This window comes from Rutilus rutilus (assembly GCF_951802725.1).
Source record: "Rutilus rutilus genome assembly, chromosome: 16".
NCBI classification, from domain to species: Eukaryota; Metazoa; Chordata; class Actinopteri; order Cypriniformes; family Leuciscidae; genus Rutilus; species Rutilus rutilus.
This window is the reverse complement of record NC_140224.1, coordinates 9302936-9318764: the sequence shown is the minus strand read 5'-3', so window position 1 is coordinate 9318764 and position 15829 is coordinate 9302936. Positions and strand designations below refer to the sequence as shown.

Genomic DNA, 15829 nt, shown 5'->3' with positions numbered 1-15829 from the left:
CACGCTGGGGTAATACAAGTATAAAAAGGCGCCGTTATAACTAGCTATGATCGCGCGCATCCTGATTTTGACCGTCAAGCTGTTCAAACATTTGAGGATACTATTCTGAGTGATGAATAATTATGCGATGAGTAATATATTACTATATTATATATAGCTATAAAGAAACCATGTGAAGTATGTTAGCCAGACTGTTTTGGAAGAACTGCAGCACGCTCAATAAAGAATAACTTCTACTTGAACGAGATCCCAAACGTCTCCTGGTTTTCGGCTTCGACGAAGAAAAGGTTTTCAACAATGTTAATGCCGCAAAATCTTTTTTGCGACATGAACAATTTTTATTTTTTTTGGGCATTTTCCACCTCCACCACCACCCGCCTCCTCTCTAACTGCCGATGATTTTGCTAACTTCTTCACCAACAAAACTACAACTATCAGCAATCAGTTCTCAGCTCCACACACACAGGAACCCAGACCAACCTCTCCCACAGCCAATATCCTTCTCTCCTTCTCTCCACTAACCGAGGAAGAAGTATCTAAACTTATCCTCTCCAGTCATCCTACCACCTGCCCTCTAGACCCCATCCCCTCACACCTTCTACAAGCCATCTCTTCCACAGGAGAAGTACCCCGACTGCTTGTGGAGATAGATGGAGTCTCAGTAACTTGTTGTGAAATAGTTGAATTGAGGAAGAGGGACAGCTTATTGTCTTAAATTGTAAGGGGAAGGGGGTTCGGTTGGTGAACACCCCAAGGTGATACAGGGTGGCCTGTCCACCATTCAGAGGCATTAGACTGGAACAGCAGGGCATGTTCGGCCAGGATACCATATTTCGATGGACTCTGAAACTGTTATGTGGGTCTGTTGTTCGCTCTCTTGTCCTGCCGGGGAGAGGTCATCCATTGCACAGTCTCCTACAAAACCACTCCCAAACCCTGAGGGAGTAAGTTTATTAAGGAATTTGTTTAGTTTTAGTCTCGTTATGTGTATGGCCCCATCTTCCTAAACTGTCCACTAAAACGCATGGTGTGTCCCAGTTCTGAACCAAATAGGTGATCAAGAAGGGACAAAAGATGGGAAAAAAGTAAATAAATGAATAAACAACTAATAGTAATAATAATAAAGAGAAGGAGATGCTCTGCATACCCAAGCCATTTGTGGACTCTCCAATTAACATTAACACTATAAAATGATATAAATTCCCCTTAAAAAATCTGCCAGTTAACAGTTTCCATCGCGGTCTAAAGTGCCTAAATTAGTCCGGTGACGTAGGACTGCGTGCAACTTTCCAGTTCCCGCTGGATTTCGTCCTTCTTATATAAGCTTGATAATGCCTGGACCTCGTCGTCAGTCCATCAGTCGTATTTTTTAAACTTCATTGTTGATTCGAGTAGCAAACAATTCTTCGTGAATGCAATGCAATAGACTTCTAAAAATAGTGGTTGAAATAAAATGGCGCGTGGAGTCAACCAATCAAAATGTTAAGCGCCCAAGTCCCACCCCTGAAAGTTCCTGAACTTTGAAAAAGTACTACTTTGCGTGCAGGGACTTTCTGAGGGGGAAATTGTTTACCCGGACCTTCATTTAGACCCTGGTTCCTGCGGTCGAAACACACCAAGTACCACCACAAAGTCCCTAGTTCCTGCGGTGGAAACATAGCTTACCTGAGGCTGTAAATCATTAGTCTATGCATTTGATAAAGTCATCTATTTGCATTTTTTCTACTTATTTTTAATAGGCTACTAATATTTATTATATTCTTTTTAATTCTTAATAAAAAATAGTTTTGTCTCTTTATCCTCTTATTTATGTATGTAGGATGAAGAGATACAGATCAAGGATCAGTAACAAACTACACGTAAAAATATATTATTTAACATTCTAGATTTAATCAAACAAAACACCTTTGAGTCACGTGTGATATTCATGGGTCATTTCTGTCTCAGTGCTGAATCTCTATAAACAAAGTTATATGTATAGACAGCTCACACTTTTATAAAGTAATCTGTTGCAAATTTCAAACACACATTAGTCCTTATTAATACAGATTCATATGTTAATGATTCTTCATTATTTCCATCTTAAATCATACGCTGGCTGAAGGTTCAGAATTATTGGAATCACATTTTGCAAAGTTCATCTTCTCTTAAGGGGAACAGTAGGAAACCACTGAAAGTGTTGTGGTTATCCTGGGTATCTGCTATCCTCCTGTCAGGCCAAAGTCTCACATAGACAACATCTCCAACCTCCAGGACCAACACAACTCCATTCGAGGTGTTTAACCGATCCTGTGCCTGATAATCATGTGCTACAGCCACATGCTCTCCATTCTTAATAATGGATACAGTTGATCCAATTCCACCATGACCATATACAGAGATTCTGAACATGTACGCTCCTTTCAGTGGGGCTGTGAAGATACCTAAATCAAATAACAAGAGATACAGAATCAGCCGTTTCCTGTATGATTGATTAATTACCAAGCAAACGGTGTAATAGTTTTGACAGATGGCAGATCATTTAATTCTCTTATACACATTACACAACATCATAGATGTCTGAATGGAGCAGAAGGGTTTTCATTACTATAAAACTAAGTTTTATGACTCCATTTCATTGATAATAACCTGTAATTGGGTTGTAGGCGTTTCCTATGTTTGTGAGGATGTTCCTGTAAGTTAGTGTGATTTCATTGGTAAAAGGACCAATATATCCACTGCCAGATTGCATCAGTCCAGCTGAAAAAGCTATTTCTCTGTCTGTTATTGAAAAAAATAAGCAATATTGTGATGTATTACAGTATTATGCTGAGAATGTATACACTACATTTAACATCATTCAAGCACAGGTTCACCTCTATTTTCCTTTCTCAACTCCTCCACTTGACTCAGAGTAAGATTTGATATTTCTGTGAAGGAATAATGATTCTGTTAAATGTCATTTATACTACTAATTGTAATAGACTAAACAATTTACACAGTATACACTCAACTTTGACAATTACACTATGCAATGTACTTCACTGGTGTTTTACTTTGAGGATCATTGAAAAGTGTGAATGTTTTGGTGAGGTACCATTAGTTTTTTTGTTCATCTCTTCCAGGATAAACGTCTGTTGTTCCCTCAGTCGTGTCTCTAAAGCTCTGATGTTTGCTTTCTGCTCTGCAACGGTGGCGGTCAGTTCTCTCAGCGCTGCATGGATGTCAGGGAAGCACAGATGGCAGTTTTGTTGGCTGTCAGTTGAAGCTTCAGTTCTCGAAGTGTCTGTTTGAGGTGGATTCTGTCTTCTGTTCTCAGATCTGAGCTGTTGACTGATCTCATTCTCATCGAGTCCTCCATCGACCTGCTGCTGTACGACAAACACAAAGGTTTCCAACAGCAGCAGTAAACATACTAAACCCTTCATTCTTCACTGATGTGTGTGTCCAGCTCTTGCTCTGTCATCCCCACAGCCTCTAGTGTTCCTTTTATAGTGTCCTGATTTACTTTAGTCTTTTCTACTTGATTTGTATTGCTTCAGATAAAAAAAGTAGGTCAAGTTAATTGTTAATCATAATCAAAGGGATGTTCCAGGCTCAGTAGATGTTTATCTCTATTTACAACATTTGCAGAAAATAACTGTGATTCATCTCTCTCCCTTTAAAAAAAAGTTTTATACAGATCAGCGGTCGGCATCCTTTTAGCATGCGAAGGGAAAATCACAGAAACCTCAATTCGTGTGAATGGATTGTCGGATCTCACACTTTAATAGTATTTATTGGACAGGCTTAATAAAACAGTCTGTGTGACTGTGAGGAATGGTTACCTCAATGTAGGTCCATATGCAAGTTTGAGTGACTTTATTTAAATTAAATACAATAGCTATTGTCACGTGCCAGTGATTATCCCGACCTCTGATATATTTCTGACCTCTGATATAGATGGTCACATGACTCTGGTATCCATGTGCATATCTTACTAAAGTTACCAGGTTTACCAGCTTTGTTATGACACAAAAAGAGGAAACATTTGATATAAATTTAAGCAGACAAAATTGGTAAGTGATGTTTACATAGATAATGTTTAAGCCTTGTGGCTATACTGTTGAAACTATTTTAACGTTTACTAGTTGGCATATTTATTGCCATTGTAAGTGCCTGACAAATTAAAGAATGAGTTGACAGTTATTTCTGTGGTGATTGATAGATATCTTGCCACAAATACTGTGTATAAATATACACAATACGCATATACATAACAAAATTCATTTAAATGTTATTTTCCCCCCACATGTAACAACATCCCGTATTAACTGATGTAAAACTGAACTAGATGTACCGCATGGCGGTACAAAATATGACCGCCGCTCAGGCCTGCACTGGCTTTCCACAAAAATAAATGACGTGGAGCAATTGGCTGTATTGCGTGTTTATGTATATACCTAAAAAAAGTAGTAGTATGTGCATGTCTGTCTGTGTGTGTGTGTATGTGTGTGTGTTTGTGTGTGCGCATGTGTGTTTGTGTGTGTGTGTGTCTGTGCATGTGGATTTGTATGTGTGTGTATGGGTGTGTGTCTGTGCGTGTGGATGTCAGTGTGTGTGCATGCTTGCGTTTGTTTGTATTCCTGCATGTGTGTGTGTGACAGTATCATCCTAAACCAGCAACCCTTCGCTCAACACCACCATCTACAGGCCGATGAGTGTACAGTCACTAAATGTGCACATAAATTAATTTATTTTATACCCCCCCATGGATGAAATTCTACGAAACTTAGCATACCCCCAGAGGATGTCAAGTTAATCATACACATGAAATATGGTGCAGTTCTGAACATCTCCACTGAAGATAGGGGCGATTAAAGCAGAATAATATTGCATTTTTATGGGAGGGGCGCAAATCACAAATGAGTGATTATGGGCTAGGTTGATGTGGGCCCTTAAGACCAACATACCATAAAAATTTCTTCATCCTCGGTTCCACGGTTCAAGTAGTTATTTAGGAAAAACTGAATTTTTTGGGTTTGGGGGGGCCCAGCGCGGGGGGGGGGGAGTGGCCCCCGGGGACCAAACGAAATTTTTCTGTAAAAGTCTAGTGGGGCTACATGCCCACCAAATTTCATGTTCCCCGGTGTTTCGGTGTCCCTGGTATCGTTGGCGGAAAATTCAGTAAATTGACGGGAAAAAAAACCTAAACAACTTTGACAATCGATTATGGGCTAGGTTGATGTGGGCCCTTAAGACCAACATACTTTGCAAATTTCTTCATCCTCGGTGCCACGGTTCAGGTAGTTATTTAGGAAAAACTGCATTTTTGGGTTTGGGGGGGCCCAGCGCGGGGGGGGGGGGGAGTGGCCCCCGGGGACCAAACGAAATTTTTCCGTAAAAGTCTAGTGGGGCTACATGCCCACCAAATTTCATGTTTCCCGGTGTTTCGGTGTCCCTGGTATCGTTGACGGAAAATTCAGTAGATTGACAAAAAAAACAAAAAAAAAAACTTTGACAATCCCTATATGACCGCTTTCATAATAAATGCATAAAACTTGTCCACTAAAATAAATTTAATGTCATGTAAAAAATGTATGCACTAATGATAACGTTGACATTGGCTTGTTTTACAGTACCATAAAGTGAGCTGTTTTTTTCCTTTGTTAATTATTAATTACTTAAAGGTTCTGTCAGAGAGCAACCAATTTTACATTTATACATTTGGCAGATGCATTAATCCAAAGCATTATATTACAATTCAATTTCAATTTCCACCTTTTACAATTTACATTGTTGCACAGCTTTACAGAACACAGAGAAGAAAATATAAAGAAAAGAAAATAGTCTTTTATAACCCAAGCAGCCCACGGAAAAGGTGCCAAGGAAAATTCTCAAGATATTTATGAAATTAATCATTTAGAAATGTTCCATCTTGAGTGGTTGTTGTCAGCATTAGCAAATAAATGTGTGCATGTATTATTTGGTCAAACTGCATTGGTGCAGTGAGCACATTATGGCGTATGGTAAGCATTTATCTTGATAAAGATTGGGGGAAAAGTGTTTTTATAGGGTGGTTCTGTAAAAGTTTTCTGTTTTGGTTCATATGCAGAAGTTGTCTGTCTAAAAGTACACTGTATGTAATACTACTGTTTGTATGTGCACAACTATTTTCTATTCTTATTTTACCCTTTGTTTCCCACCATCACCCTGGTTGCTTTAGGGCAATTTAAAGCGAGTAAATGATGACAGAATTTTTGGGTGAACTATCCCTTTAAAGGGGTAGTTCACCCAAAAATTCAAATTAGCCCATTTTACTCACCCTGAAGCCATCCTAGGTGTATATGACATTCTTCTTTCAGACGAATTCAATCGGAGTTATATTAAAAAATGTCCTGGCTCTTTCAAGCTTTATAATGGCAGTGAATGGCCTTCTGTTTTGAAGTCCATCAAAGTGCATCCATCCATGATAAAAGTGCTCCACACGGCTCCGGGGGATTAACCCTCTGGGGTCTAAGGTGTTTTTGAGGTCCTTGAGATGTTTTGACATTACCTGACATTTGTGCTTTTTTCAGTTGCTTATAAACATATTAATGGCAAAGGTGTCATTACTCTATTTATCACAAACAGGACTACCATAATATGTGAGCAACAAGTATGTACATGTCTGTATTTTTTAGAGAATAATGTTTATGCATGGTTATTGAAAAAACAAAAAATTAAAGTTTCTGAAATAAGGCCACAAAACACATAAATATGTGTCCACAATACTTTTGACTAATGGATGATGTTGCCTAGATTTTTTGCTTCAAAATGATCTGAAAATCATCCTGCCTAATCATTCACATAAAATAATACATTGATTTAAATTTTGTAAGACACTTTTTGTTTGGAAAGGCGTGGGGGCGTGAATGATCATGAATAATGCTGTGATTCACACCTGTGAAGACAATGACCCACATAATGAGCTGCATAATGAGCATTTCAGTCAGGTATGTCACTGAGAGGGTACCACAAGAAAGAATGCGAGGTTGTTCAGATTTACCTTGTAAATATTTTTTTTTTTGCTATTTTTATCAAAAAGGTTACAATTACAACAATTACAATTTTAACAGTATTTCAAGTGTAATCTTTCTTTGTAAAAAGTATACATTTTATCATTTGTATTATAATAACTATAATAACATCTTAGTTGATAATTCAATATACACATACTATATATTTAACACATGAACAGAAATTGGCAAACAAAAGCTTATTTGATGTGGCAGTAGTCTTTTTTACAGTAAAAACGTTATAATCTATCCAAAACTAATCAACGAAATCTTGTCTAAACATTCATATTTCGTCTGTAACATATAGTTTTTACGATATATTAGCATATATATGAAGAGTTCAGACGCAAAAGCCTCTAAGTGCCATCTGAAATTTTCTTCTAGAATGATCATTTTTATCAAGCTTGTAAATTTAAATTCAGTAATTTCACTTAAATGGCAATAAAAATTACCTATTAATTGTCATTTAAGTGAAATTACTGAACTTAAATATACGAGCTTGATAAAAATTATCATTCTAGAAGAAAATTTCAGATGGCACTTAGAGGCTTTTGCATCTGAACTCTTCAAATGTTAATTTGCAGTTTAATACGTTGCTTATACAAAGACATTTTATTTCAACATATTTCAGTCAATTTATACTCATCTCAGTATAGCAATATAGTTTGGTAAAAGCTAAACTAGTAGATGTGTTCATGTAAAAAAATAACATGTTTACTAATGTAAGTTAAGTGTGAGTATGAATGGACGGCGCACTGTTATTTACTGCGTGCATCTGTGCAGTTAATTCATTCACACACAGACAGGCGATTCATATGTAAACAGTCTTTTTGCAGTTTACAGACACTATTGCATATTGCGATTAGAACAAAGCACTTAAGAATAAAGAACTTACTATTCACAATCCTCATCTGGATCCGTTGCTCCTCCAAGTGAAACTAAACCAGCACTTCTGAGGTAAATTTCCCAGGATTATTATTACAATAGTATTATTCCTCACAGAGTCGTAAGATGACGTAAAGTACATGAATCTGATTAAACTTGATGTGTTTTATCGAGCTGATGTGGGCACTGACAGGTTTGCATGGATCGCCTCAGATCATTTGCATTTGAATAGTGCGCGCTCTCCGTGGGCATGTTCACATTAGCAGATAATGAGCTGAACTGAGAACGACTGACATCTCTCTCTTTTCATACAGATGACATAAACTGAGAATTTTTATTTTTTATTATATAAATTACTTCATTTAAAAGAAGAGAATTCAAGCTTTATAAAGACATTTATCTCGTGCCTGTGTGACTGAGTATTCGCTGAGATACAGTTCATTATCGGACGCGTTTCAGAATGGACTTCACTGACAGAGAGAAGGCAGAACTCGCATCATGTTTATTTTTCTTTATTTGGCGAAACACTTTGTTTTTATTGTGAGTATACACAAAAAAATAGACACTTAACAGGATCGAATGATGTTCAACACTTATATGTATAAGAGTATTTTGAGTCTCTTTTGCACTGATAAGAAAAAAAGCGAGCTCGTCGCGCCAGCAGGACAGCCGACCCCAGAGGGTTAAACACCCATCTCAATCCTATGGCCTTCCGATCCTTTGGTAATTTCACTAAATCCCACGTCTTATTTTCCAGCAGTTAATTCATATTCCAAGTCAGCCGCCTCCTGCCATTCCTTTGCATTAGGACTCATCATTGCCTCTTTCAGTGTGCTTGGTTCTGCAACACAACAAACACTAGCATAATGATCACCAGTCACCAGGTCTGCAAACACATCATAACCATATCTCTTAGGTGGTTTTCTGATTCTGCCACCTTCTCTAGCAGTTTCATCGACACTAGCATTGACTGGTGTTCTCTCGTCAGTTTTCATGATAACTTCGTTCTCCAAACAAGAAATGTCCACTTTTTGTTTCAAGTCAAAGTCTGACTTGTTGAAGATCACATCCCGACGAATTAGAATCCTCCTTTTTCTTCATCGGACAAGCGATAGCCCTTGGTATTACTGGCATATCCCATGAAACGAAGCTTCACAGCCTTCTTGTCCAGTTTTCTTCGTTCTGTGTCTGGGACATGTGCATAAGCTACACAACCAAACACTTTCATGTGACTCACATTTGGCTGTTTGTCGCACCATCTCTGGTAGGGCGTCACTTGTTTCAGAACAGATGTGGGGAGTCTGTTCTGTATGTAAGCTGCAGTTGCTACAGCATCTGCCAAGTATGACTTTGTTAATTTAGCATGAGAGAGCATGGTTCTCGCTGCTTCCATTAATGTCCTATTTTATTTCTGCAACACCATTTTGCTGAGGTGTGTGAGGTACAGTTGTCTCATGATGGATACCTTGAGCCTTCAAGTATTCTTGAAATTCTTTGGCTGTGTATTCCCCACCATTATCTCACCATTGTCTGCCTTTTTTTTTGAAAAAGATGGCGCCGGTGGTCATGGCATGCCGTCTACCTGCTCCGTTTGTTTTTGTTTTGTTCTTGTTGCTGATAACCTGTTTTACTCAATATGCATCTTCATTATTTATTTATGATCGGACTCAACTGCTAACGATTCAGGCGACTGTGGATGCTGCTTTTAAAAATGATTTGAAGGGATCTGGCTTTATCCCTCCGTACCTATTGAAGAACATTCCTGTGCACCTGTGCCGCTCCTCTCCCAGTGCTCATCGAAGACGCCACTCCAGAAAGCGAGGAAAACGCGGCGGTGTTATTGTAAAACTGAAACGGGCCATGGATGGCAGAGAATTCAGTGCCGTATTTCGCCTAGGTTCAACGCCTGCAGATAGGAGGGGTGTAAACCTAATAATCTGTCTGCTTTTCCCGACTGGCATCAGTGGATGGATTCACCCGATAGTTCCTGATGGCCCGGCCTTTGTGAGACAAACGGGATGGTCACGAGTCTGTACGAGAGGCACTGAGCTGCGGAATCTTTGCTCCGTTCGCTGCGAGTGGCAAATGATCAAAGAAAATGCCACAATGCAAATGGCTTTACTTAACGTTTACTCCGTGGGAAAAAACTTTCATGCTCAGCGATTTTATTATGAACAATAAGCTGGATTTCCTTTTTCTGTCGGAAACTTGGTTAAAGGTCTCCTACCTTTAACCAAGTTTCCGACAGAAAAAGGAAATCCAGCTTATTGTTCATAATAAAATCGCTGAGCATCTCAATCCGATGGCTGAACTTTTACCACTGGGTTACTCCTATTATAATTCCCCTCGGTTAACTGGTCGAGGTGGGGGCCTTATGTCTATTTTTAAAGATGAAATCGGATGTCGGACGATCTCTACCGAACTTTATAATAGCTTTGAGCTACAAATGTTTCAGATAATGTTTACAAATCCTGTGCTGGTGGCGCTTGTGTATCGTCCTCCAAAGCCAAATAAGGATTTTGTGAATTAATTTTCTGATTTTTTTTGTGAGTAGGTTGATTACACAATTCGACTGTTTTTTAATTATTGGGCATTTTAATGTACACTTGTGCTGTGGGCAGGATGTGGTTTCCAGAGAGTTTGTAAATATGATTGACTCTTTTGATCTGACACAGTGGGTCAAAGGGCCAACTCATAAGTTGGGCCATACATTAGATCTGGTTTTATCTTTTAACCTGCACATTCAGGACATTATTATTGACGAAGTAGTGTTTTCGGACCATAAACCAGTTTTTTTTCAATGTATCTTCTTATAAGAATGTGAGAAAGTCACTGCCAGAAAAAATATGGTCTCGGAAAATCAATTCCTCTACTAGTGTTGAGTTCTCTACTCTGTATAAAGACTATGGTGAATCTATCTTATCTGAAACATCTTTGATGAATTTAAAGGGGCATTCCACCCATTTGAACATTGTTTTTTATTTAAAGTGGGTCATATATGTAGTCGAAATGTAAAATAAATTTTGAATTTGGTGCCTTCGTGACCGAGGAAAGACAAAAAATAACTTCAGGACACATTTGTATGAAAGACAACAACTCCCACAATGCACCACATTGCACAGCTCCGCAAGCCACTCCTACTAATCCAGAAAGCGCATATCTGCCTATAAGAGAAATCACTCTTCCGTCTACAAGGCTAGCTACCACCAGAGCTTGAAATTCATTTCACATTCACACAAAATGTCTAGTTAGTTGGCGAATTCATTACTCCTCGTTTGTATTTCTTTCGAAAAGGTGAATTATTGCATGGTACCTGGATGTTCAGTCAGAACATATGCGGTGCGAAACTAGGATAGTTCTCAACACAAACGTCCGTGTCCTCGTCTGATTCAGAGATTTCGTCCAGGAGAAATCGTCATCATTGAAATTCTTTGCCGCAGACGGACTCTATCTCTGTGTTCGTAGTTGCATCTTACAGTCTATGAGTTGCATAGTGAGATCACCGGCGCCACCAGTCCGCCCTAACTCGAGTCAGTCCGGGCTCCTCGTCCGCGGCAGGCAGGTCTTCTGCCTCGGCTGCTCTTCGCTATAATGAGGCTTGTAAAGGTAGCCACAAACACCTGATTCAAGCATCAGACTTCCGAAATCCTCTTCTTCTATATCATATTGAGCACTCTCCTCCGCTATTGTCATAACTTTACATCTGTCTCCACAGCGCCTGTTAGCTTAGCTTCAAACAAGATGGAGGATATTGCTTTCAGTTTCAGAGAGTAAAGTCCCACCCACTGATCTGTAATAGGTCTGTAGCGTGAGCAGGTCCCGCCCCCTGGGAAAGATGAGGAACGAGTGCTTGTAGTCTCAACAGAAATCCCCCCCTTACACTTCCTCCTACAATGACGCAAAATGACGATTTTTGCGTCATTGTAGGAGGAAGTGTAAAAGGTAAATAACGGATTTCTCCCGTCTCAGGGGAAAATGAGAGAGTGTTGCACGACCATTCAATAGTATGACTGGGTTTCTAACAATGCAAAGCTTAATGCAAATGGGTGGAGTGTCCCTTTAAGTGTTGATGAGTTGTTGGAATGGGTTAATTCTGTTTGTGCTGATATTTTAGATAATGTTGCTCCTCTCAAAGCTAAAAGGGGTCAAATTAAACATTTGCCATGGGATAATGAATCCCTATGGGCACTTAGACAACATGCTCGACAAGCTGAGAGGAGGTGGAAAAAACATAAATTGCAGGTCCATTGTGAGATATTTAGAGAATCGTTACAGACATTTCAGAAGGTCTCTAGAGATGCTAAACACAAGTATTACTCGGATGTTATCACTTAACATGTGAATGAACCTAAAGTTTTATTTGAGATTATAAATTCAGTTATTAACCCTAGGCAAACTAGGTATCCAGATACTTCTATCTTAAATTGTGAAGACTTTTTGAATTTTTTTAATGATACAATTGTTGGTATACAATACTGAAATTACAGGTGGCACCGTCTTTTGAACTGGCTGTGCCTTGTAGCACGGAATGGAGTGAATTCCATCTTATTACCCTTCTAGTTTTGGCGGATATTGTTATTGATACAGCTTAAGCCTTCCTCATCTAAAGGTGATGTCATGTCACCTCGTCTTTTTAAGCAGATTTTTGCTAGTGTAGGGACCACGGTGTTGAACCTAATTAACAAATGCCTAAGTCAGGGCATCTGTCCAGCAGATTTTAAAGGAGAACTCTGTAACTCTAGCAAACTCTAGTCACTTCTTCGCTGATTTTCCCTTTTGTTGTTGCATGTTTTCCCCACGAGCTCCCCCTACAGCTGTGGGGGGGCGTATATTTCACAACACAGTCGTAAAAAACTCACTTGCGGCGGCCTCCTCCCCCTCTCTACCGCTGCTCATGTGCGTTTGTTTTGATCAGAGCAAGCCAACTGTATCGCGTGGAGCTATGTCTACTGAGGTGGGTAATCTGGTAATACATCATACATGCGTGTGTGTTTATGTCGAATTGCCGTAAAGCAATTTGTGTTTCGCGCTCGTTCTCGTTCTAGTTCTCGCTTCTCACGAGACTTCCAATTTCTATCTTGCCGGGACGGTAGTGCCCAAGTTGCAAGGTTGGTTTTCCGCCTGGGAACGCTGGGGGGAGCGGGGAAAGTCACCAATATCACCAGAACAGGTTGTTTAACCATCCAAATGATTTCTAGACAGTTTTATTAAGTTAAAAAAGTTACCAAGTTCTCCTTTAAGTATGCTACAGTTCTTCCATTATATATACTTCCAGGCCTAATTTGGCAATAGAGGATCCTAATAATTTTAGACCGATCTCAAATTTACCTTTTTTAGCCAAGGTTTTAGAAAAAGTGGTATTTAAGCAGCTACAAGCACATATCACTGTAAATTCAATTAGTGAGCCCTTTCAGTCGGGCTTTAAGTCCTGCCATAGCACCGAGACAGTGTTGGTCAAAGTGTTAAATGACATCTTTGTTTCACTGGATAATGGTGAAAGTGTTATTTTAATTCTGCTTGACCTTAGTGCAGCATTTGATATGGTGGACCATGAGATTTTAATTAATCGCTTAGAACATTGGGTTGGCCTAAAAGGTAATGTTCTCAAATGGTTTAAATCTTATTTCACGGACAGATTTTTTTCTGTTCGTTTTGGGGGCTGTGATTCTTCAAGATTACATTGTTAGGGGTTAACAGTTTAGGACCCAAGGAGCAGATGTTTGAAAGAAGACTCGGAGTCAGAATTATAAAAAATTTAAGAAAAGTTTTACTGAAGATAGTTTGCAGTTTCATCAGCAGAAGTCAGCTTCAAGACTCACACAGGAGTTCGTAGGCCGCCCTGCTTACAGTTACAAAGATCACAGCAGTTATACCATTTCCAAGGTCTAAGCTACGTCATTGCTTACAGGTTGAATGATTCTGATTGGCTAAGAAATAGATAAACATAGTAATTTTCCACACATATACAGATAGACAGAAGCATATCTCCATAGATTATTAACGCCAAAATACGCATTAAACTTTACACTCTCTAATTATATGTAAGTGTGAACTCGTTTACTTGTGTTGACATCGCTGATGTGCCACCGGACGCAGCACCACTGGACATATCACTGCCATAGTTACCATCAGCAGACACTCACTATTGTTCTTCATTTATTAATGCTTGCTGAACAAACTGCAGCATTAAACTGTCCAACTTAGTTTCCAGTGCAATGACAATTGTAGCATAGCTTGGTGGCAAGCTACCCAGCAGTATTACAATCTGGTCCTCCTCTTCAATCACTGCACCTATTGCCCCTAGCTGGTCAGTTAACTCCTTCATTCGTTTCAAATGTTCAGTTGTTTTCTCCTTCCTACATTTCATATCTGAAGAATTTTTTCTTCAGAAACAGCTTGTTTGCAAGAGTGTCTTTTTCAAAATGTCATTTTAGCGTGTCCCACGCTTCCTTAGGGGTCTTACAGCTTGTTATCAGGTACAACTGGGGCGTACTCACATTCAGCACCAACACAGAAAACGCCTCGTCTTTCCGTTTTTCAAATTCTGTGCTTGCCTGTGCATTTGCTCCTTCTGCCACATTGTCAGTCTCCATCACCATGCCCCATATAGTCCTTTAGCTTTCATCAAATGAAGAGTTCAGATGCAAAAGCCTCTAAGTGCCATCTGAAATTTTCTTCTAGAATGATAATTTTTATCAAGCTCATATATTTAAGTTCCGTAGTTTCACTTAAATGACAATTAATAGGTCATTTTCATTGCTATTTAGGTGAAATTACTGAACTTAAATATACAAGCTTGATAAAAATGATCATTCAAGAAGAAAATTTCAGATGGCACTTAGAGGCTTTTGCATCTGAACTCTTCAAATGTTCCATTTGAAATTTCCACGTTGCCCAGTTCTCTGGCCCACTCAGCTTTTCAATAAACAGTTTATCCTCCATTGTGAGTTCCACAACACTGTCTATCTCTCTCTCTCTCTCTCACACACACACACACACACACACACACACACACACACACACACACACACACACACACACACACACACACACACACACACACACACACACACACACACACAAAATCCTGTGTAAAAGTACCTCTTCTTTGCTTTGGCAAAGATCTGGGCCCATGACCTAATGAAGTTTCACATGCTTTTTAGTATATCCAACGAATTAGAATGCAACGAAGAAGAATGAATAACAGAACTGTGGTGACACACTAGATGGCAATACAACAGTGACACCTATTAGCAAATTACTATATTACAACAGCTTCCATAAAGAAATACCAATTAGTGCATTGAATTAAACATGAAAGACTGAAAAAGTATTTTCTTGTAAAATTTGTTCCAATAATGTTTGTTATATTTACAACTTTGAAAATCTTTTTTACAATGTATGTTTTCCTTGTTTTTTTTTCATTCTCGTAGTTTTTTCATAGGCGACAGCCTTCACCTCCTCAACACAGAGAAGCCTGGAGTGAAACTGGACTAGGAGGAAACAGTCTCAGAACCCCAACCCCTCCTCTGATATCCTTCCCATCAGGGCAAGTGCGAGCCGGACTGAGCCAGGCCTCAACCGCAGTGGCTTCCGGCACGTGTCCTGGGGCTGAAGTTTCGAATTCGAATGTTTTTCTTGTATTTACACCAAAGAGTATAGAAGTCCAAGAGGCGAAACTCAATAGAACGTTCCATTGCAACAAACGCACCCATGCACAGAGCTGCAGCTCCGCCATCTTGGACTGAACACAAAACAGCTGTCATAGAATTGATAGCAGCTATATCTATATCAATTGTGTTGTGTTTATATATCATAGTGTTCATATATCTCTGAAAATATGTGATTTAAAAAGCCCATTTCGAGTCTTGACTCAATTTCGACCAAATACATAACGTTAGCAAACTGTTACTGCGGTTATGGGATAG

The 15829-nt window shown here is 39.2% G+C and overlaps 1 protein-coding gene across 1 annotated transcript; it reads right to left on the bottom strand.

Moving 5' to 3' along the window:
* Positions 1-1876: 1876 nt before the first annotated feature.
* LOC311306577 (uncharacterized protein) lies at positions 1877-3478 on the bottom strand. The gene is made up of 4 exons (XM_084435067.1): positions 3077-3478; positions 2856-2909; positions 2629-2760; positions 1877-2423 (listed from the first exon to the last, which is right to left on the bottom strand). The coding sequence occupies exons 1-4, from the start codon at positions 3405-3407 to the stop codon at positions 2122-2124; spliced, it is 819 nt and encodes a 272-aa protein (XP_084291193.1). The 5' UTR covers positions 3408-3478; the 3' UTR covers positions 1877-2121.
* Positions 3479-15829: the final 12351 nt, after the last annotated feature.